We start from the raw sequence: 21,466 nt of genomic DNA, 5'->3' as shown, positions 1-21,466 counted from the left end.
TGCATAAAAGCCAAAGTGCTCTTTCCAGCATCATGCTCACTCAGCTATAAAACATTCATCTTGCGTGGGAGGTTATGTTGTCAGCATGCACTCTAAAAGGTCACGGGCACCTAGCAAATTCAGTGGTGGCAAATACAAGAACGCAGCTTGACAGGGTGGAATTTTAGGGAACCCTTGCTTAATGAGAAACCAAGATCCAGAGCCACTTTGCGCGTCCTGCAATCTGCATTAAAATACGATTTAAACCATTAAAAAAACAAAAATAAATAAAAGTGGCTGCCATGCCTTGAATCCTGTAAATGCTGAAGACAGGGAGCAATTCTATAAATTGTGCCAACATTTACACAGAAAAAAAGCAGAGACAAGGACAGCCAGGGGGATAACGTCACTGGTACCACTCTGGTTATAAATTTTCATCATTCACCTGACATGGCCATATTTTGGCAAGTGCCTGCTGTCGGGAGTCATTGTTTTTCCAATTCGAGTGAACAATGTGTTCAAACTTTGGCCTCTCAGACCCCCAACTCTTACGTCACCATTAAAATCCTGTAAGCCATTGAAGTACCGGTAAATTTTCCAATTTCTAAACAAGCAATGTTACTAAAAGTTCTCTCAGGGTTTCCGCAGCTGGCATTGTGCTTGTTGCAGGTTTCTGGGTCTCACTGCGTCTTACGTAGAAACCGTCGTTTCAACCACCATGCTGTGGCTTTCTTCAGGGTATGCTCTGAAGTCTGCACTTTGACTTTGTAAATAGTGGGTTCACTGACAGGACAGTCAATCAATTTGAATTTTGGCGGGGAAAGTCAGTTGGTCAGAAATTTGAGTTTTTGTTATGAATGTCCATAGAGACCCTTTCATTCTATGGACCTTCACAACAAATCTCAAGTTTCTAACCAACCGACTTCAGTGCTATACCTCAGAAGCCATACTGGTTCATGAAAGATATGATACATATGCTAACTGTAAATATACAGTATACAACCAAATTAGCTAAAATTAAATACAATCCATTTCTATTCTGCCAACTTTATAGGCCTGAAGTGATCAAGGAAAGAAGTACAATTATAATAATCATCACTTCGTTGGACTTCAGATCTATATGTCTTCCAAAACACAAAAAATGGCAAAATAAAGGCTTCCAAATGACAAACAAGATATCTGGGATCAAAGCTCTCTAGGCACGTTATTCCAGCTTATGGGCACTTGATAGTGAAAAGGAACTAGTCAGTATTTCCTGTGGTGAAAATCTTGTACTGAGGAAAAATGCAAGATTACACTCAAATGTTCTTAAATTTTTTTTTGGGGGGGAAGAGACATTCTGGGCCTAAACTCTCAATCTATAGGCCAAACATTGCCACTTAGAACAAACCATGCAGGTTACTTAACCTAAGCCTTGCCATATTTGGACAGACCAAAGGTCCATCAAGCCCAGTATCCCATTAAACAGTGGTCAACTCAGGTCACAAGTACCTGGCAAGATCCCAAAAGCGTAAGTTTTTATACGCTTATCCTAGAAGCAAAGATAATAGACTTTCCCAAATCCATCTTAATATGGACATTTTTGGAAATTATCCAATGGTTTTCTAAACCCCACTAAACTACCACATTCTCTGGCAACAAATTTAGTTTAGGGACAAATGCTTGAGTACCTGAATAAATCCATGTAAACCGTTCTGAGCTCTCCTGGGAGAACGGTATAGAAAATTGAATGAATAAATAAATATATGTTGAGTGAAGAAAATGTTCTCCAGTTTGTTCCAAATTTACTACCAAGTGGCTTCACTGTGTGACCTCCAGTCCTTGAAATTTTGGAAAGATCAAACAAGCTATTCACATCTACTATTCCACTCGGTATTATATAGAGATGTCCCTCCTCTCGGCCATCTCATCTTTGTGGTTTAGTAGAGGTGACTAAATCATATTTCTGGGATTTGCAAATCAATTTAGTGGCTGTATCCTGCAGCAGGTGAAGTTTAGAGATTGACATGGGGACAAAATTTTTCCCTGTCCCTGTCCCATTCTTGTAAGCTCTGCCTTAACCGCACAAGCCTCAAACACTTACGATTTGAAAGTGTTTGAAGCTTGTGCAGACGAGGACGGAGCTTAGGCATTGGTGGAATGAGGCATTATGACATCACAATCTGAGCTCTAGAATGTTGCTACTTGTGATTTTAAAGTGTTTGAGGCTTGTGCAGATGAGTATGGAGCTTAGGCATTGGTGGAATGAGGCATTATGACATCACAATCTGAGCTCTAGAATGTTGCTACTTGTGATTTGAAAGTGTTTGAGGCTTGTGCAGATGAGTATGGAGCTTAGGCATTGGTGGAATGAGGCATTATGACATCACAATCTGAGCTCTAGAATGTTGCTACTTGTGATTTGAAAGTGTTTGAGGCTTGTGCAGATGAGTATGGAGCTTAGGCATTGGTGGAATGAGGCATTATGACATCACAATCTGAGCTCTAGAATGTTGCTACTTGTGATTTGAAAGTGTTTGAGGCTTGTGCAGATGAGTATGGAGCTTAGGCATTGGTGGAATGAGGCATTATGACATCACAATCTAAGCTCTAGAATGTTGCTACTTGTGATTTGAAAGTGTTTGAGGCTTGTGCAGATGAGGATGGAGCTTAGGCATTGGTGGAATGAGGCATTATGACATCACAATCTGAGCTCCAGAATGTTGCTACTTGCGATTTGAAAGTGTTTGAGGCTTGTGCAGATGAGGACGGAGCTTGTAGCAATAGATCAGGAAAAGAACTCGCGGGGACGGTACAGGAAAACGAGTTCCTGCAGGGATGGGAAAAAATTTTTGTCATTCTCTAGTTTAAATCTTTCATGATGTAGGATCAAAATTCAGAGACCTGCGATAATCCAAGCAAGACATTACCAGTGCTCCCCCTCCAGGTTTTTAAACACTAGCTAGTCACCTTCGTTACTGCAGAAAAAAAAAAGTTCCTTAGGCAAAGATGTAATATCCAAAAAGTCCTAAATGTTTTAAAGCATTCATTATTGGTAGGAGCTCTGATTAAAATCAAGAAAATCTACACCTTACACGCAGAGAGAAAATTTAACATTTTTCTTGCCTTATCTGGGTTAAAGTCTCCAGAAGTAGGTTGGATCAAAGCCATGTAGGGACTGTCCTTAATATCTTCATCATCACACATAATGTGAACTGCATATTCACCAGGTTCTTTGGGCCAGTATTGTACATCACACGAGCCATCATTCTTGTCATCACATTCTATCTTTGCTTGCGATGGACCTTCAATAGCAAATCCTAAGGAACAAAATGAAAGGATTATTTTTCACCACTCCAAAGGTTCAGAAATAACCCTTTCAATGACTTATCCTGCAGGATATAAAATTTCATTTGACTTCCTTGTCAAACTTACAAGTCATATTTTCAAACTAGAAAAGCTTTGCATATAGAAACTGAACTACCACATGAAGATTTAAATCTACCTGACGTGTTACATTGAGAGTTACCCTTTTTAGAAGTTGAAATGACTAACATGGGCACATTTATATCCATATATCACACACAAGAGCATGAATTAATAATTGGAAATCAAATTGTGTAGGTAAACATAAGCACACTGACATGCATTTTTATCAACATACCAAGGCCCAATTCTTAAACACATTTCTGTATGAGTAAAAGACTCCCAAACTCAATTATGGCCCAGTGCTAAACCGCTGTCATTGCTAGTATAAAATGCCTGTCCCAAGTGCAGTATATATTAGAGCTGACCAATTAAGGGAAAAGAAAAGTTTTTATTTGATTCAATTTGGCCTATTGAATCACTTTTTCAATTCTGATTTGCTTTTCCCACCCAATTTTTCAAATATCCTGGCAGGCTTATTTGTAGCCTCTTCACCCTCCCCCCTCAACCCTTTGCCCTCTCCAAGCTGGCACTGTGGTATAAACAAAAAACAAACACGACTTTTCCACTGTTAGACAGTGAGCGTGAGCTAGGACCTAGCACCAGCTTTGGCAGGATACACATTTCAAATCTGACATTATCACAAAATAGAAAATAAAATTAGTTTTCTACTTTTTGTTGGTTTTCTGGTCATTTTATTATTCAAATCATGTTGATCCCAGGCTCTACTGTTTGTATTCTGTTAACTTGCTTGCCAGGGTCTCCTACCCATTTGGCATTTGCTTCTTTCTCCATGCTCACCATCCATCTTCCATCACTGTACCTTATCTTCCACTGCCATATCCAACATTTGTTTCTTTCCCACTGTCTACCATCTCTCTGCCTTGTGCTCTGGGTCAAACCTCCCCTCAATTATGTACAACATTTCTTTCTCGTCCCATGCACCATCTTCTCCCTGCCCTCCATCCTATGCTCAACATTTCTTCTCCATGCATGTCTCCCTCCCCTCTACCATATGCAGGATTTCTCTCTCACCCCTTTCTACTTCTGCTGCATCTCTCCCTTCCTCTCCTGTTGTATAATGTGGCCTATTTATTCCACTGCAAAACTGCATTCTCTTCCCAACTTTCCAGCCCATGCAGGATCTCTGCTGTCAACAGTGGTTTCTCTTATACGCTGCAGACGGCTAACCTAGAAGGCTTCCTTTGGATGTAAAATACATCAAAGGGAAGCGTTTGGGAAGCCTTCCAGGTCAGCTGCCAGAAATGGATCGGAGGAACTGCTGCTGGTGGCCTGTTGAAGCCCTGGAGAGAAGACTGGAGAGCTCAGGAGGACTCGGAGGAAACAAGCAGGTAAGAGTCTGGCAGGGAGTCCCAACAGCCCAGTTTCCATGCAGCATGTCCAGCTTTTATGTAAATTAATCTGAATCAATTCAGCTGAACTATCTGTGAATCGATTCATTCTAGTAGATACCAATAGAGTTACATGTGCCTGGTAGAGTCCCAGTTGACAAAATACCATGCTACTTCATCCCAAGGATAAGTACTGGCTTCCCCCTGCTTTACCTTAATGGTTTGAGGTTTCCTCCCAACTGGTCCAAACCATTTTAAAATTCCAGCTACATTAACTGTTACTACTTACTCTACAAAAAGTACTCCAGAGCTTTAACTATACATAGAATTTTTTTTCACTCATTTGTTTTAAAAATGTGTAACTTCATGGAACGTCCCCTAGTCAGTTTACTCTTTCCAAAAAAAAAAAAAAAAGTAGTGTTGATTGAAATCCTGATAAAGGGTAAATGCCTCAATTATACAAGTTAAGTTTATTTAGACTTGATATACCGCTTTTGAATGCAAAGTGGTTTACAATTAAACAATTATAAAATATAAAATGGGAAAAACAGACTACATGGACAATACAGACAAAACATGCTACATAAGGGGAGTGGGTAGGATACACTGTATGAGATAAAAAACAAAAAAAGAAAGGGAATGGAAAAAACGAAGGGGATAAAGAAAATCCTTAACATATGGCCAATTGTCCGAGTCTCATGAGCAGTGGGATCTAGGAGTAGATCTCATAAGCATCTTTAAAGAGAAAGGTTTTTTAGGTTGCATTTACAAAGTTATTGAGGTTAGTTTCTTGTCTCAGGACCAGAAGTAGGGCATTCTACTAGCTAAAGGCAAGAGTTAAAACTTTGGGTCCAGAATTTATTCATGGTGAAGCATATTTTACCTGAAATTTGGCAGGCTAACCAGGAACAGGCATAAGTGGACAGCTTTGGCTCTGGCAGAACGTATGATCTAATTTGAACTTAATATCTAGTTTTGTCCTATTAACCAGGCTAGATAAGGTTATCTTTAAGCTGGAGGAAATCAGTGGCTCATTGTGAAGACTAGTCACATTACTGTACCCACCACCACTAAACTTACCTAGAGCACCAACTTCTGAGCCAATGGACTCCACCACAAAGTCAGCAGATTTACCAACAACTCCTCCGTGAAGACCAGGTCCCCAGGCCCGTACCTTCTGAGGACCAGCTTCAGGGCCCACCTGAACTTCAAATGGACTGAAAGACAACACATGTGATTGGCCCACCAGAATCTAGAGTATAAACAGCCTGTATATTGCTATTAAATTTGCTCACTGCCCCAGAAATTAAGTGAATTGGTCCTCTCCTTATCCATGTTCCATTATAAAAACTCGCAAAGAGTAAACGTTTGGATGAGTTAACTAGGATTATGAAACAGTATTCAAAGTTATATGTACTAGAGAATGACACAGGGACAAATTTTTCCCTGTCCCTGCAAGTTCTTTTCCTGTCCCTGCCCCATTCCTCCAAGCTCCATCCTCATCTGTATAAGCCTCAAACACTTTAAAAATCATAAGTGTTCAAGGCTTGTGTGGTTTGTTTGTTTGTTTATTGCCCGCTCTTATTCAGAGCAAGTTGCATGTTAACATACAAAATAAAGCATCACATTTATCATACAAATCACATCAAGAAAACACTATAACAAACTACATACATACATATAAAAATCAAATTGCATATGACATACACGTCACAGACAACGAACATCATTGAAGGCCAAGATACTGGTTAACCCTGTCAAACATCAAAATATAAAATTGCATAAGGCATACAAGATGCCTCAATGATGAACAGGAATGGGGCAGGGATAAGGACAGTGTCAAAACTCACAGGGACGGGACAAGTAAATTTGAGTTCCTGTGGGGATGGGGACAAATTTGTCCCTGTATCATTCTCTAATATGTACATTTATCTAGACTGGAAGCTCAAAGCAATCTCAGTGTCAAGCAGTTCATCACTTGCTTGGAAAAAGGGCACATGTCACACATGCAACAAAGATACCTCATTTAAATTGGAAGGCATTTCTAACCAGTTCGTGGCTTTGGGTATTAGTGTGACCATATGGCTCCAGAAAAAAGGGGACGGATTGAGACATCCGGGTTTTACTTCCATTGAAAGCAAACAAGATGTCTCAATCTGTTCTCCTTACTTCCATTGCTTTCAATGGAAGTAAAACCCAGATGTCTCAATCCGTCCCCTTTTTTCTAGAGCCATATGGTCACATTAGGTATAGATATTGTGAATGCAACAGCCTACTTGACAGTATTGAGTAAAAAAGATTAAAAGCTATACATATCAAATGCAGGGTTAAAGTGCTTGCTAAAAAGGGATGAACTAAGGGGGGAGGGGGGGAGGAGAGACAGATTCCCAACTGAAATTTTAACTGAAGATTCAAGTCTACATTCACATCTGGTCTTTTGTTTCTGTGAACTGCAGGTTCTTTGAAAGGCACATGCTTTACCTACCTCTTGGGAATATTATGTCCTCCCCATGTGATCGTGACTATGTGTTTTCCTGGAGACATTGGAAAATACTCAAAGGCATAGACACCATCCACATAATCAGTTTGTTTGATAAGTTCCTCCATCCCCTCTGTCAGAAGAGCACAGAAAAAAAATAATTCCATTTAGCTTCCCTCAACACTAACAGGGCATTATCACATTTTCCAGTTTGCTTGGAGAAACTCCATGATATTTAAAGGCAGAAGTGGCTCAGAAATGGATCCCCATGTCTCAGTTTTGAAGGGTGGTTAAAAATAGACTTCCCTTTTGAAGTCCATACTGTTTATATTCAACACATTTCTCCAATTAGTTTTGGGAGTTACCAGAGATTATCTAGCTATTTAAGTCTCTCATTGTGCAGGTAAGTTTTGGGTCAGTACTTCTATTTGGAGAGATGTCAAAATGGCAAGAGATTAAGACTAGCATTTATTCCTGTCATTAGACTGTAAAGTAGAACTATGAAGATCTGAGGAAGTGGACTACTTAACTTTCTTCAGTTATTTATTGAAGGACCTCAATAGAATGGTGGAGGAGGAGGAAGATGACTTCCATATTCATTGAAGGACCTCAATAGAATGGGGGAGGAGGAGGAGGAGGAAGTTGAGGGAGACCGAGTTGCTGGCTAAACTTCCAAACAATAGGCTAAGCGAGACACATATACTGTTATTTAAGACCCGGCAATTTTGATCTTTAAATGCTCCTTGGAGCTGGAAAGAGATATGGTTCCTATCCCCCCATGAGGGTGAAAACTTAGTGGTTGATGTGATCTTAGTGGTGAATAAATTAGTTGCTGCTTAAAATCTGTAATCTAATGGCTAATGGGATCCAAAGCAGCAAGCTTTTACAAGACTTAAATCTTAAAATCTGCTCCATTTCATTGGGCGACTAGAAGCTGAAGGAGGAGTTAGTTCACTTGGATTTTAGCTTCTTGAACTACAGGGGAGGTTGCTGGAGACAGATGATTGTTAGTAGTGATCAAGTGACAACAGAAGGATAGTAAGACTTCCAAGACACCAAAGCTGCCTTTACATGCTCATGTTGGACTGCAGGAAGCACACATTCAGGAATATACCTCCTTAAGAGGGGTGCTCAGTGTTTCTCCCTGCATACCACTGACATGTAGATTGGGGTGGGGGGAGTGGACAGACACCAGCCTGCAGACAAGGAGGGGAATGGAAGAGGGTGAAGAGATCAACAGAGATTGTCAGCCTACAAGGGGCAGGGTATGGGAAGAGGTGATTGAATGTGGAGGCCTTTATCATTTGCAGCATTTCCATCTGGGAGAGACATGGAAGCTTGTCAGATGAGTGATTAGAGACATGGTAATGGGGAGTAGATGAAAAGGGAATAGTAGACTGGGGAAGGAGTGAGCCAAGGGACAAGAGCTAGAGGGTGTGAAAGAAAATGGAAAGTTGATAGATAAAAAAAAAGTAAAGTTAAATAGATGTGGGTGAACCGAGTAGACAAACAGATCAATGTGCCAGATGCACTGAGGGAATGGAACACAGGAAGAGGAAAAGTGACAAGTGGACAGCTGCACAGGAAAAGGAGGTTAGCAGAAGAGAATCTAGGATCAACATTATTGAAAATGAAAAAAAAAAAAATCCAAATGTATTTTTAGTTATCCTACATGTGGTTATAGCTCCCTGAACTGAGGTTACCCAGAAATATCTACAGACCCCTTGAAGGATATTTCAAATATATGGAGATTGTGTATAATGACCAGGCAAGAAACCACTTTACCCCGTTTCACAACTTTGCTCTCTGGGATGGCAGGAGCCACATTTTTAAAGTAAATTTAAGATGCTTGGAAAGGTAAAGTTACATGACTACTTTGAACCAAGGCTCCTTTAACTGAAAGAATTCCAAACACTAATGTGCTACTAGAAAACAACCTGAATAGAAAAACTGTTATATTTTGTGTTTTCTTGACTTTTACACATTGTACATTAATCTCCCCCATGTGACAAGATCCTGGAGACAATATTCTCTGGACCAGGAATCTCTGGATTTAACTACAAGTCGTGGGATGTCAGAGACGATTAGGCCTACTGTTGTGGCCTTGAGTCAAGTCTGAGGACTTTGAGAGGCAGTAAATCAGTCTTCTGTTATCTGTGTTTCATGGTTAGAATATGACTTTCCAGATGTTTTTATGATTCAATTAGGAAAGGCTTTCTTCACCTCTGCCCTAGAGCCTTGGCTCAATCTAGAGATGAATTTTTGTAATTCCCTAGGAAATGTTTTGTTAAATTAAGTACTGATCCTGTGAAACGCAAGTAATTAGCTCTTGCAATTTGACAAGGCCATACTGCTCCCGCTTATTGTTGAGGGAGCAGTAGAGTGCCATTGCTAACCAAGGTATTTTTAATAATCTGCATGTTTAGATATTTTGTGAATCCCCCTATCCCATTAGTTTTAAACTGCTTAGATTTATTTTTGTGATTCTAAGTTGACCTTTATATGTAGTTTCCCTCCATATTTCTTCTAGTTTGACAGTACAGTAAGTCCTTCTAGTGGGTAAATGTTTTCTTATCTGTTATCAGTCAAAGCAAAAAAGGAACAAGCTGTCTCATGTGAAGTACAAATGTGTAAAAAAAAAAAAAAAAAGAGACACGAGATGTCAAAGCAACCAGTAGACTCCAATTTTTACAATCAATCTTTGTTCGAAAGTCCCAACAAGGATCCTAGTTTCGGCAATTTCCTACTGCCTTCATCAAGGGACAAAACACTTAGGGGTCCTTTTATCAAGGCACGGTAGGGGGTTTAACGCGCAGAATACCAAGCGTTAAACCGCCTGCCGCGCTAGTTGCTAATGCCTCCATTGACCAGGGTTAGCACGTGATGAAATATCCGATGCGCTAACCCCGCTAGCGTGGCTTGATAAAAGGACCCCTTAAAAATACATTAAAAAAACACCCCTCCATCTCATTTGCCTCTTTTACACATTTTTCCTTTGTGTTACCACAGAGTCATTTCTCATGATTCTTTCAGTTGCCGATTTTCACTGCATGTTTATATTCTATATACACACCAAAGTATATATTCTATGCATAGTTATTGCTATGATCAAACTTCTGCAGGCAGTTTGAGGCACTAAAAACACTGGTCCAAAGATACCAAGTTTCAAATAGCCACCAGTATAGCAATGAAGAAATTTATTCAGCCAACCAAATCCAACAGCCACATTTTAGCGGATGCCTTCCTCAGCTATCCTAGTCAATCTACCATTAAAGTTTTGGGAATAAGAACATAAGAATTACCACTACTGGGGCAGACCAGTGGTCCATCATGCCCAGCAGTCCGCTCACGCGGCGGCCCTCTGGTCTAAGACCAGCACCCTAACAGAGACTAGCCCTACCAGCGCACGTTCTTGTTCAGCAGAAACTTGTCTAACTTTGTCTTGAATCCTTGGAGGGTATTTTCCCCTACAACAGCCTCTGGAAGGGCGTTCCAGCTTTCTACCACTTTCTGGGTGAAGAAGAACTTCCTTACGGTTCGTACGGAATCTATCCCCTTTCAACTTTAGAGAGTGCCCTCTCGTTCTCCCTACCTTGGAGAGGGTGAACAACCTGTCCTTATCTACTAAGTCTATCCCCTTCAGTACCTTGAATGTTTCGATCATGTCCCCTCTCAATCTCCTCTGTTCGAGAGAGAAGAGGCCCAGTTTCTCTAATCTTTCGCTGTACGGCAGCTCCTCCAGCCCCTTAACCATCTTAGTCGCTCTTCTCTGGACCCTTTCGAGTAGTAATACTGGACCAGGGTTCGACTATGAAGAACCAGGTGGACTCTTTGATCAGAAAGGGTTTCTTTACTCTTTGGAAACTTCGGTCCGTTAGGGCGTATTTTGATGTTTCATCATTTAGAGTTTTGGTACAGTCTCTTATACTATGCCAGCTTGATTACTGAAATATTGCCTATTTGGCAATTTCCCAGAAGAATATGCCAACGATTGCGAATAGTACAAAATGCGGTGGTCAGGCTGATTTTTAGGTTGAAGAAATATGATCATGCAACACCCTCCTATCAAGTACTGCATTGGCTGCCAATGGAGGCACGGGCGAAGTTTAAGTTTGGTTGCTTCTGTTAGCTCCCAAATACATAATTGAGCTTTTCTCTTTTGTAACCAACAGACATAAGAAAAACTAACATCTGAATTTTGTTTTTCTGCCTGTTAGAGGATGTAAACTTAAATCAAAATGTTTTTTTTTCCATATCAAGCAGCGTTATGGGGTAAGGATTTAGAACAATTGCTTTTGCTTACTGACACTTATGGGGAATTTAGGAGACATGTAAAAACATATCTGTTTTCGAAGTATTTAGGCAGCTAATTTGTAAAAATTTTATTATGCACTATTTTGATCACTTTAGTGTGTCTAATTATTGGCTTTTAACTAAGTTCTATTCAACTTCTTTTATTGTTTGGTTTTTTTTAACTATTGTAAACCGCATAGAACTTTATGGCCTTGTGTATATAAACTGATTATTATATTGCACACTATTTTCCATCCAAAAATATGTCAAACTCTGTGTGCGTATTATACATAGGTGTTGAATTAACATTTATAATTTATTCATCATCCGACTGAAAGAGTGCATCGATGTCTACATCATTATCTGGTGTCGCAATGTGATCAGCATAAAAACAGATCTTCCTTGTTATCAGCACCACTGTCATCGTCTCCATCGTTATCGCCATCCGGCAAATCATTGTTGTATTTCCTCTTTTACTGCTACCGTACTTCCTTTATTATATACAGTATATGACTTGACCAGAAAATATCTTATGACAATTATGCCAGCGCATTATACATAGGTATACAGTTTTTTTTGTATTATGTTATTTTTAAAAAGTTAGGGTGCACATTATACATGAGATAAGATGTATGAGGAAAGACTGGTAGCCCTGAATATGTATACCCTAGAGGAAAGGAGGGATAGGGGAGATATGATTCAGACGTTCAAATACTTGAAGGGTATTAACGTAGAACAAAATCTTTTCTAGAGAAAGGAAAATGGTCAAACCAGAGGACATAATTTGAGGTTGAGGGGTGGTAAATTCAAGAGCAATGTTAGAAAATTCTACTTTACGGAGAGGGTGGTGGATGCCTGGAATGCGCTCCCGAGAGAGGTGGTGGAGAGGAAAATTGCGACGGAGTTCAAAGAAGCATGGGATGAACACAGAGGATCTAGAATCAGAAAATAGTAAATATTGAACTAAGGTCAGTTCTGGGTAGACTTGTCAGTTCTGGGTAGACTTGCACGGTCTGTATATGGCCGTTTGGGGGAGGATGGGCTGGAGAGGACTTCAGTGGATGGGAGGGTGTAGATGGGCTGGAGTAGGTTTTTTAACAGAGATTTTGGCAGTTGGAACCCAAGCCACAGTACCAGGTAGAGCTATGGATTCTTGCCCAGAAATAGCTAAGAAGAAAAAATTTAAATTGAATCGGGTTGGGCAGACTGGATGGACCATTTGTGTCTTTATCTGCCGTCATCAACTATGTTATGTTAGATTATGATCAGAAATGGGTGTCCCATATTACAATGGATTAGAAACTCCAAACTGTTCTTTGAACAAAAACTCACAGTAAACATACAAGTACTAGAAGCAAAAGTTGGCAGAAAGCCTTCACTAATACTTTAGTGACTGGCATGGGCCATCAGGTCTGCCCAGTAAGGTAGGTAGGATTGTAATGGCTACGCTGTGCAGGTTACTGCAGTCTTTTTGAAGTGTGAAAAGTCAAAAGCAAAATGACTCATTCCATAGCATAAAGGACTTTAACTGGCATGGAGCAACCATTATATCCCTAACTATTTTACTGGGCAAACTAAGTGGGCCATGCTGGTTTTAATCCATCATTTACTGTGTTAATGTGTTATAGCTGCCCCATTCAGAGGCATTCAAGAAAGCACAGTCACTTACCGTAACAGGTGTTATCCAGGGACAGCAGGCAGCTATTCTCACAACCCACCCATCTCCCCTGGTTGGCTTCTCTGCTAGCTATCTAAACTGAGGAGACGCGCCCTGTGCTGGTCGGGAAGACACTCATGCATGCGCGGTGCAGCAGACTCAAAACTTTGGAGTTTTTACAAGCAAGCCTGCTTGCGAGGCTGTCCGCATCCGGTCTCCGTGGATGACGTCACCCACATGTGAGAATAGGCTGCCTGCTTGTCCTGGGATAATACTATGTTTAGGCATCAGTGCACTGTTTACGTAAATTCAGTGGTAAAAGCGTTAGCTAATAAATCCAGATAGAGACATGCACATATTATGAAGCCTTGATGCTTTGTTCTCTAACCCGGGGAGGGGGGGGGGGTGAATTTAGCAAGTGGCATGAGGAATAAATAGCTCCTTTTCTGTAGCTAGTGTCAGTTTTGCACCCATCATGGACTACCCGCAATTTTGTTTTATGGACTGAAATAGTGGACAATCCTAATGACTTGAATGTTGGTAAAATGAGACAGAGCAAAGCCAAATACAAGGTCTGCCACAACTTAAAACAGATGGCATGCAAAACAGCAGAGACTTGCACAACAAATAGACACGTATGGAATATACCATGTGCATTCCAGATAAACATACCCCTGCGTAGGGCAATACTATAAAGGGGCACCTGCATCACGCCTACTTGGAGTGGAGTGGAGTGGCAGCCTAGTGGCTAGGGCTGTAGCCTCAGCACCCCGAGATTGCAGGTTCAAGTCCAGCACTGCTCCTTGTGACCCCTAAGCATTACCCAGGGATGTTAGTCAGATGGTGAGCCCACTGGGATAGATAGGGAGAAATACCACTTAGGCCAGGGGTGTCCAACCTTTTGGCTTCCCTGGGCCACATTGGCTGGAAAAAAAAAAAAGTTTCTGGGGCCGCACAAACACGCAAACGCTGCAACAAGACAAAGGAGAGAGCCGGCAAGACGGTAAACATCCGGGGGCAGCAGAGGAAAACACTGCATTGCCCTCGACCGGGGCTGCACAAAATACTTCACTGGGCTGCATATGGCCCTCGGGCCGCAGGTTGGACACCCCTGACTTAGTCTATAAGTGGTCTATAAATACTAAAATAAATAAGTTTCCGGAGGTTGTGATAGGACAGAGTACACTACGGGGGTTCAAGGAAGAATTGGATAAATTCCTGAACGATAGGGGGATTGAAGGATACAGACAGAGGTAGAGATAGGTTTTAGACAGAGTATGGATAGAAGGATAAAAGGGATTAGAGAAGGATCACATTACAGGTCATGGGCCTGATGGGCCACCGCAGGTGCGGACTGCTGGGCACGATGGACCTCGGGTCTGACCCAGCGGAGGCAACTTCTTATGTTCTATAAATAGTATGTGTACATTACCTTTATAAACACCTGCTTAGCGCGTCAACCCTGCACCTACTGTTAAAGGCCTGATCATTTACACTAGCTCGATGGTGGATTGAGCCCAAATTGCCAAAAGAATGAACAGGATCTTGGTGCCATCTTTAGAACACTCGCCAAACTGCATATTGTGGAGGTATGTATGCTTAGAAGGCTTCAAATGAGTTTTGCACAAACCACCCCTCCCTCTCTACAACACTGCTGTAAACACACAAAAAGCACCAAGATAGTTAAATGCACTGCTAATAGCAAAACTTACTTGGACTTTTCACAGACACTTTAATGTCTCCACTTCCTGCTGCTTTGGTATCAACTTTGAAATCTGCAGTTTCTCGGATACGAACCCCTTTATGTTGCAGACCTCGCCCATTAGCACGACACGCATTTGGACTGCAGGCTGTAAAAAAAAAAAAAAAAAAACACAAGATTTGGGATCAAAATTTCAAAATGCAACGCAGCCCAAGTTATAAAGGAGTTCCCCACATGCAGCTTTAACTTAACATAGGAACAGAAATTTTGCATCCCTCCATATTTCAGAATAATATTACTGTACTTAGTACATGCTCACAATGCATGACGGTATTTGTCAATGTTTAGTGACCTTTCAAATGTGAAAACTAAGACAACAGTATCCAAAACGGAGTTTAAACTGACGTTAGAAAAAATGTTTAAAGGCTACTGAATCTAATCTCTCATGGTGTAATCTAACTTTAGACCCAGTTAAAAGGAACCTCAAGAAAATCTCTCTAACCATCACATGTCATACATGTGAATGAACTCAGGTTGCCAGATTCTGATCTTTTAAGATGCATTTTACAGAACAGGTAAATACTAAGCTTATATTAGTGGTAAAGGAGCAGACATGTAGTATGCTACGCACACAAGTTCTACCACCTTCATAATCCTCCTATCCACCTACTCGGCTATATTAAGTGGCTTGCCTTCTATGGTCAGCTTTGCTTTCCCTGAATACGTGCCACTGGGGAGGATTTTGGTTTACGAAAAGTCTGTTGCATCTCCTGAAAAGCATGCCCTATGGAACTCAAACTTAAACATCTAAAAACCCGCCCAAGTTGGCTCTTGGATGACCTAAAAGATAGGTTGTCCAAGGGCGATTGTCTGGATTTTAGGCCTCTGAATCCCGCTGTGCACCCAGAGCTAAGAGGGGCATATCTGGAGAAATGGTTAGGGCAGTATGTTGACGGGATGGGGGCTGACCTAGACTTAGTCGTCCTGCAGGGATAATTGAGTGTTTTACTAGACATCCTGGACAAAACTTAATTAAATGCTGCGAGTTAGATAATGTAAAAACAGGTATCCAAAATGACTAGATAACAACCACAGAGACAAAGTAAAGACACGCACACTCCCCCAGTGTTCACTGATCCTGTCACACACCCATAAAGATGCCATCCAAACCTGTGAATGCCACTATACAGTATACACACAAGAAAATGCTTTGAAAATGAGGTATGTTAGATTAATTGCATTTTGCTTAAGATATAACAACCCAATTGACAAAGCAGTTAGAGAATACCATCAAGACAGCAAGTGAAAGCGATTGAACCCTGCAAGCCTCTTACCACCATAGCTTGTTTGAATAATCTACTAGGAAGCCTCTAGATGTGAACCTCAACATTCCACAAGTGGAGAGCAGCTCAGGAGAAGTGAGCAGAGGTCTGCAAGTGCAGGAAAAGAGGCAGCATAAGAAGATAGGAACAAAGCAGAGTTAAGAGTCAGTGCAGCGAAGGGAAAAGAAAAAAAAAAAAAAAAAAAAAAAGACAGACATTAAAATGACCCATTAAAAATGGCAGCCAGGATTGTAGGTCAAGACAGTGGCATAGCCAGACGGCCAATTTTGACCAGGCCTGAGCACCAAAGTGAGGATCTTCCCCCCCCCTCCCACCCAGTGCGCCATCTAGCTCAGCGCCTCCAGAGCTGGGACTGTGGCAGACAGGAATCGCCCTTCCCTGGAGGCAGAATACTGGGCTGCATAGAGGCACTGCACTGCTGCAAGGACTGCCACTGTAGCCTGGTCCAGATGCAGTGCCTGAGCTACTATGGCGAGCTCTTCTAATGTTTATTCCCCAAATTAGGGTTACCAGATGTCTGTATTTTGCTGGACATGTCTTGATCCAGACAGACAGTTTTTTTCAAAACCCGGCATTTTGTCAAGGTTTTGAAAAGCTGCATCAGGCAGGGTTGAAGTCCGCACACGCGCAGATACTACGTGATGTCACGTGTGCATGTGATGTCCTCGCGTAGTGTCTGCACATGAGCAGACTTCCTCCCTGCTCGACAAGGCAGGCAGCGGTGGGCGGGCTTGGACTACGCCCCTGCTTGAAGATAGAAAATATAGATTGTGTTTTACTTTGTACATTGAATGATAAAAGGTTTTAATATACTTACTTTGTACATTGAATGATAAAAGGTTTTAATATACTGCCTTTGCTTGCAAAGCGGGTTAATATATATATGTATAGAAAAACAAAATAGAAGACATTCACACAAATCCATTAAAACTTGCACACCAAAAAAACGCACCAGATCGGACCACTCCATGGTCACTCTCCATAGGACATGCAAAAAAAGTGCATTTAAAGTAAGACTTTTACACTTCTTGTGGGATTGTTTTACAATGAAGATCATTCATGATTTTGGAGCCAAAAAAAATAATAATCAGAATGGTGTGTTGCTTCATGGAGCTCATTTCTCAGTCATTTCCCCTTGCTCTCTAGTTTGGCAAGCTTCTAGAGCAGTAGTTCAACCAGTGTTACTAAAAGTGCGAAGACATCAAGCCTGTAACCACCAAGTGTGACTGTGGGCTGGGAAAGGCAGAGTAAGGAATCAGGTATTTGAAATCCACTTAACTGGTCTTTCCTGCTTCACCATTACCCACAATGCTCAGTGCTGTCACCAGCCCCACATGAGTGTCGCAAGCTTGCTCTTCCCCACCTAGCAGTCATCCCTGTTCTTTGTATCATTTTTAGCAATGAACACATTTTTTTGTTCAGCCGTGAATTGTAGTGTTCAGGTGTCGCAGATGAGCACTGTTTTGTCGGGTGTTACAATGAATGCAAGATTGAGAACCACTTTCCTAGAGCTTGGTCTATTAACCTTTCTGCTCATGTGTACAACAGGTAATTAAAAAAAAATTGGAGTTCTAAAAGCATGAAGATGCTTTAGTACAAAGCCAATTGAAATATTCAAACTATCAATGCATTACTTAAGATTCCAAAATCAGAGTCTTCAAGAGTACTTGTTCTTTATGAGACTGAACTTTATAAGCAGCAATACTTGTCTAGAAAGTTAGGTTAAAACGAGTATAAATTAGAAAATTGATTTTGTAAGTTCTTTGCTTCATCATATCCTTTGAAAAAGCACATGTATCTTTCAGCAAAAAATTTTTTTAAAAAAAGGCACCATACCTGGTTAACTAAAACACAAATGTGGCCTCTTATGGTGCTGAAAAGTAGCCCAATTTCCTTTCCGTTCAGTTTTAGTCAAAAACTTTCAGAAGCCAAAAATTGTGTACCGTCTCATTTGGCTCCCTCCCCTCCTCCCAAATCTACTCCCCCCCCCTTAACTCAGAACCCCTGGGCCTATCTTGCAATCTCTGGTGGTCTGGGGTATAGTTGAGGCAGGAGATCCCTAGTTCCTCCTGCCTATTCTGGCTTTGCTCACAAAGTTACTGGGGTATTACTTCTGCCCCGATTACACCACCAGGGAATGTAAAGTAGTCCTTTGGGTGGGAGGGGGTAGGCACCACTCTTTGTATTTTTTTTGTACTGTGATTGTATGTAATGCAGTTCTGATCTTGCACAACAGTTAGAGTGCTCTAGCTAAAAACATTTGACATACAAAAAAAAAACCAACAAAAACCAAACCTAGAGGAAGAATACAAGCCTGGACTTGGAATAAGCTCCTTAAGAATTAGCCTCCGTGGACTTGATTGAAGTCTGCAAAATCCTGAGTGGTGTAGAATGGGTACAGGTGGATCGATTTTTTTTTTTTTTTTTTTACTGCATTAAGATTTACAAAGACTAGGGGACACTTAAAGTTAGAGTAATACAGTACTTTTAAAAGCAATAGGAAATATTTTTTCACTCAGGAGAATAGTTAAAGCTCTGGAACCATTGCCAGAGGATGTGGTAAGAGCAATTAATATACCTGGTTTAAAAAAAAAAAAACCCAAACAAACCAAGTTTGATAAATTCCTGGAGGAAAAGTCCATAGTATGGAGACAGACATGGGGGAAACTTCATCTCAAACGCACTTTCATACCAAACATTTAGGAAGTCAATTAAAACTTATTTCTTTGACAAAAATTTCTCCGACCCCACTTGGAACCTCGATGTATTTCCCAAACACTTCCAGATAAACTTGACCAAACTTAACATGCCAATGTAATTTCAAAAGTTCTCTGTAATGTCGCTGTCTGTATACAGTTTCTTCCCCTGTAAATCGCTTTGAACTGTTTGTAGCATGGCGGTATATAAAAAAATTTATTAGTTATTAAAATGTTTTAAGAAGAAAAAAAAAAAAATTCAAACATGCAACAACTCTGGAATTTGATGCCAGAGACTGGACTCAGGCAACTCCACTGCTTATTCCTAGTCTGTTTTACTAGTTGGGATTTCGCCAGATACTGTAACCTAGATTGGCCACTGCTTGAAGACAACACTGGGCTTTATGGACCTTTGGTCTGCTCCAGAACCACAATGCTTATGTTCTCATCTAGACCATATTGCTTGGAGTTGAAATAGTCTCATTTTTCTACTATTCTGGCTTTAACATGTGTGAACCGCAAACTCCGATAATCCCTCAGTGGTTCATACTCACAACAAACTAGAGTTTTAAGTTTCAGCTGAAGCATACCATGAGCGAAGCAAGTTTGGTTTTAGCTAAACTAGGGGGGGGGGGGAGCAGTTTGTCAGCCTATATGAGAAACATACCTTCTCCTATATGAACCGTATAGGGACTCTTTGGAATGGACTCCCCAGCAAATGAGATGATGATCCTGTGCAGCCCTGGTTGACCTGGTTTATAAGTACAGTGATAGACTTGGTTTCCTTTGTCCTCTATTGTAACGTCCGTATTCTTTCCTTGAGGATCCTCCACCGCAACAGCAGTGTCACCTATTCCAGCACCTACACAAAAAGAAATGGGATTGTCAGTTAATCAACTAGCTCTTATTTTTTCAGAGTGCTAGACAGTTTAGAAAAATAATAAAACATGCTTGCACCAAAATATACAAGTCATAAACCTTATAACTATTATAATGTATGTTATTTATATAGGAAGAGGGATAAATGCTTGAGTACCTGATTGTAAAAAACCGCTTAGATAACCTTGATAGGCGGTATATATAAAAAAAAAAAAAAAAATCCTAATAAAGCTTGAAAGCTTGAAGATAGTGCTCAGAGAACAAGTTCCCCAAAAGACCTCACCACCCAATTACAATATTTCCGGCTTATAAATAAATACTATTAATTCAATGTATTGAAACTAGAAACACTTATCTTTCAAATAAAGTTCTTTGGCCTTGACGTGCCACGTTTCATTACTTTGTCAGGAAGCCAAATGGGACAGATTCAGAAGACACAGGTCTTACATACTGGTGTTAGTCTCTCAAAAACAAACAAAAAAAATTCTACTCTGCTCACTTTTCTTCTTTAAAGATAACTGAGGGAAACCATTCTGTGTAATTCTTTAGTGTCTTATCTCAACTTCATTCCTTCTACACCAGCATTCTTCAATGCAAGGCTTGCGGGTCAATGGCTCTGCCCTTTCATACTCTCGATTCTTCCCTCTCTCCTTAAGCAATGACATGGAGATGGTTTCCCACGGTTATCTGTGGGGACAGGAACGGTAATGAATTTTGTCACCATGTCATTCTCTAATTAGAAGCTCTTAAGGTTGACCACAAGGCTTCCACACCCTTTCTGTGTCGGGGCCAAATAGCTAAAAGCTTTGTTGACATTCTATAGACTGTGCACTGGAGTCCTACCTGCAGATGTTAACTTTTGGAGGGAAACTTTGCATCTCATGCCTATAAAATTGTAGACTATGAGGTAGCAATCTGTTAGTGCTCAGTCTACAAAGTGCACCAGAAGATCACACAATCTTTTTCAATTAACTGAGGGAGTGCTGCTCTAAGAGAGGTAGCTACTACTTTTTGCTTACACTTAAACAAATAGGGGAAAGGACCATTTTGTATCCTCTATAGTTTGTCCCTTATGCAACCTTTTTGAAGGCAAAACTTAGCTATGTTGGGTGTTTAACAAACTTCTCTATAATCCACTGGTCTGCTTTATTTGCCCATAGCACGATGTCTGAATGCAATTCACCACCTTGGTTAAAATCTCTTCATAAAAGGCAGTTAATAAATCCAAATAAATAGTTAAACCTCGGGAACTATGGGCAAGATTTAGTGGTCTCCGAGTAATTGCCAAATTTAGCTGGCATATAGTGCCTTTCATGGTTCATATTCAATAGCAAGTCCCAGGGTTATAAGACACTGCTGTGACCTAAAGTATAGCCCACCTCCTAGGCCAATTAGCTTGGGGTAGGGGAAGAAAACCAAAGTTGACCTGGGAAGCACAAAAACTGCTAGAGACTTGCTGAGGCCAAGCAGGAAAAAAGCAGTGGTTTGGAGAGGGCCAGGTCTTTACGATGGGGAAATTCTACGCAAAAAGGACTTTGACAAGGCACAGAAGAGTTAAGCTTAGTAAAAAGGTGCAGTAAGCAAAATGAAAGCTGATATTACTAAAGCCTCTGAAATGGAACTAAAACCAGGCACCTTAGACCAGTGTTTCTCAAGCTGGTCCTGCGTATCCCCTTGCCAG

The 21,466-nt window shown here is 40.8% G+C and overlaps 1 protein-coding gene across 6 annotated transcripts in view; it reads right to left on the bottom strand.

Moving 5' to 3' along the window:
• The window catches only part of FLNB (filamin B), a 199,403-nt gene that overhangs the window by 93,229 nt on the left and 84,708 nt on the right, over positions 1 to 21,466 (bottom strand). For all 6 annotated transcript variants that reach the window (XM_033925800.1, XM_033925802.1, XM_033925801.1 and 3 more), the window contains exons 8-12: positions 19,574 to 19,768; positions 14,878 to 15,015; positions 7,222 to 7,348; positions 5,817 to 5,953; positions 3,085 to 3,278 (exon numbers count right to left, since the gene is read on the bottom strand). In XM_033925800.1, coding sequence (XP_033781691.1) covers positions 3,085 to 3,278; positions 5,817 to 5,953; positions 7,222 to 7,348; positions 14,878 to 15,015; positions 19,574 to 19,768 — 791 coding nt within the window. The remainder of the gene's footprint in view (positions 1 to 3,084; positions 3,279 to 5,816; positions 5,954 to 7,221; positions 7,349 to 14,877; positions 15,016 to 19,573; positions 19,769 to 21,466) is intronic.

This window comes from Geotrypetes seraphini, chromosome 17, assembly GCF_902459505.1.
Source record: "Geotrypetes seraphini chromosome 17, aGeoSer1.1, whole genome shotgun sequence".
In the NCBI taxonomy this organism is placed as follows: domain Eukaryota; kingdom Metazoa; phylum Chordata; class Amphibia; order Gymnophiona; family Dermophiidae; genus Geotrypetes; species Geotrypetes seraphini.
Note: the sequence above shows the minus strand (reverse complement) of the source record. Positions and strands in the feature narration are given on the sequence as shown.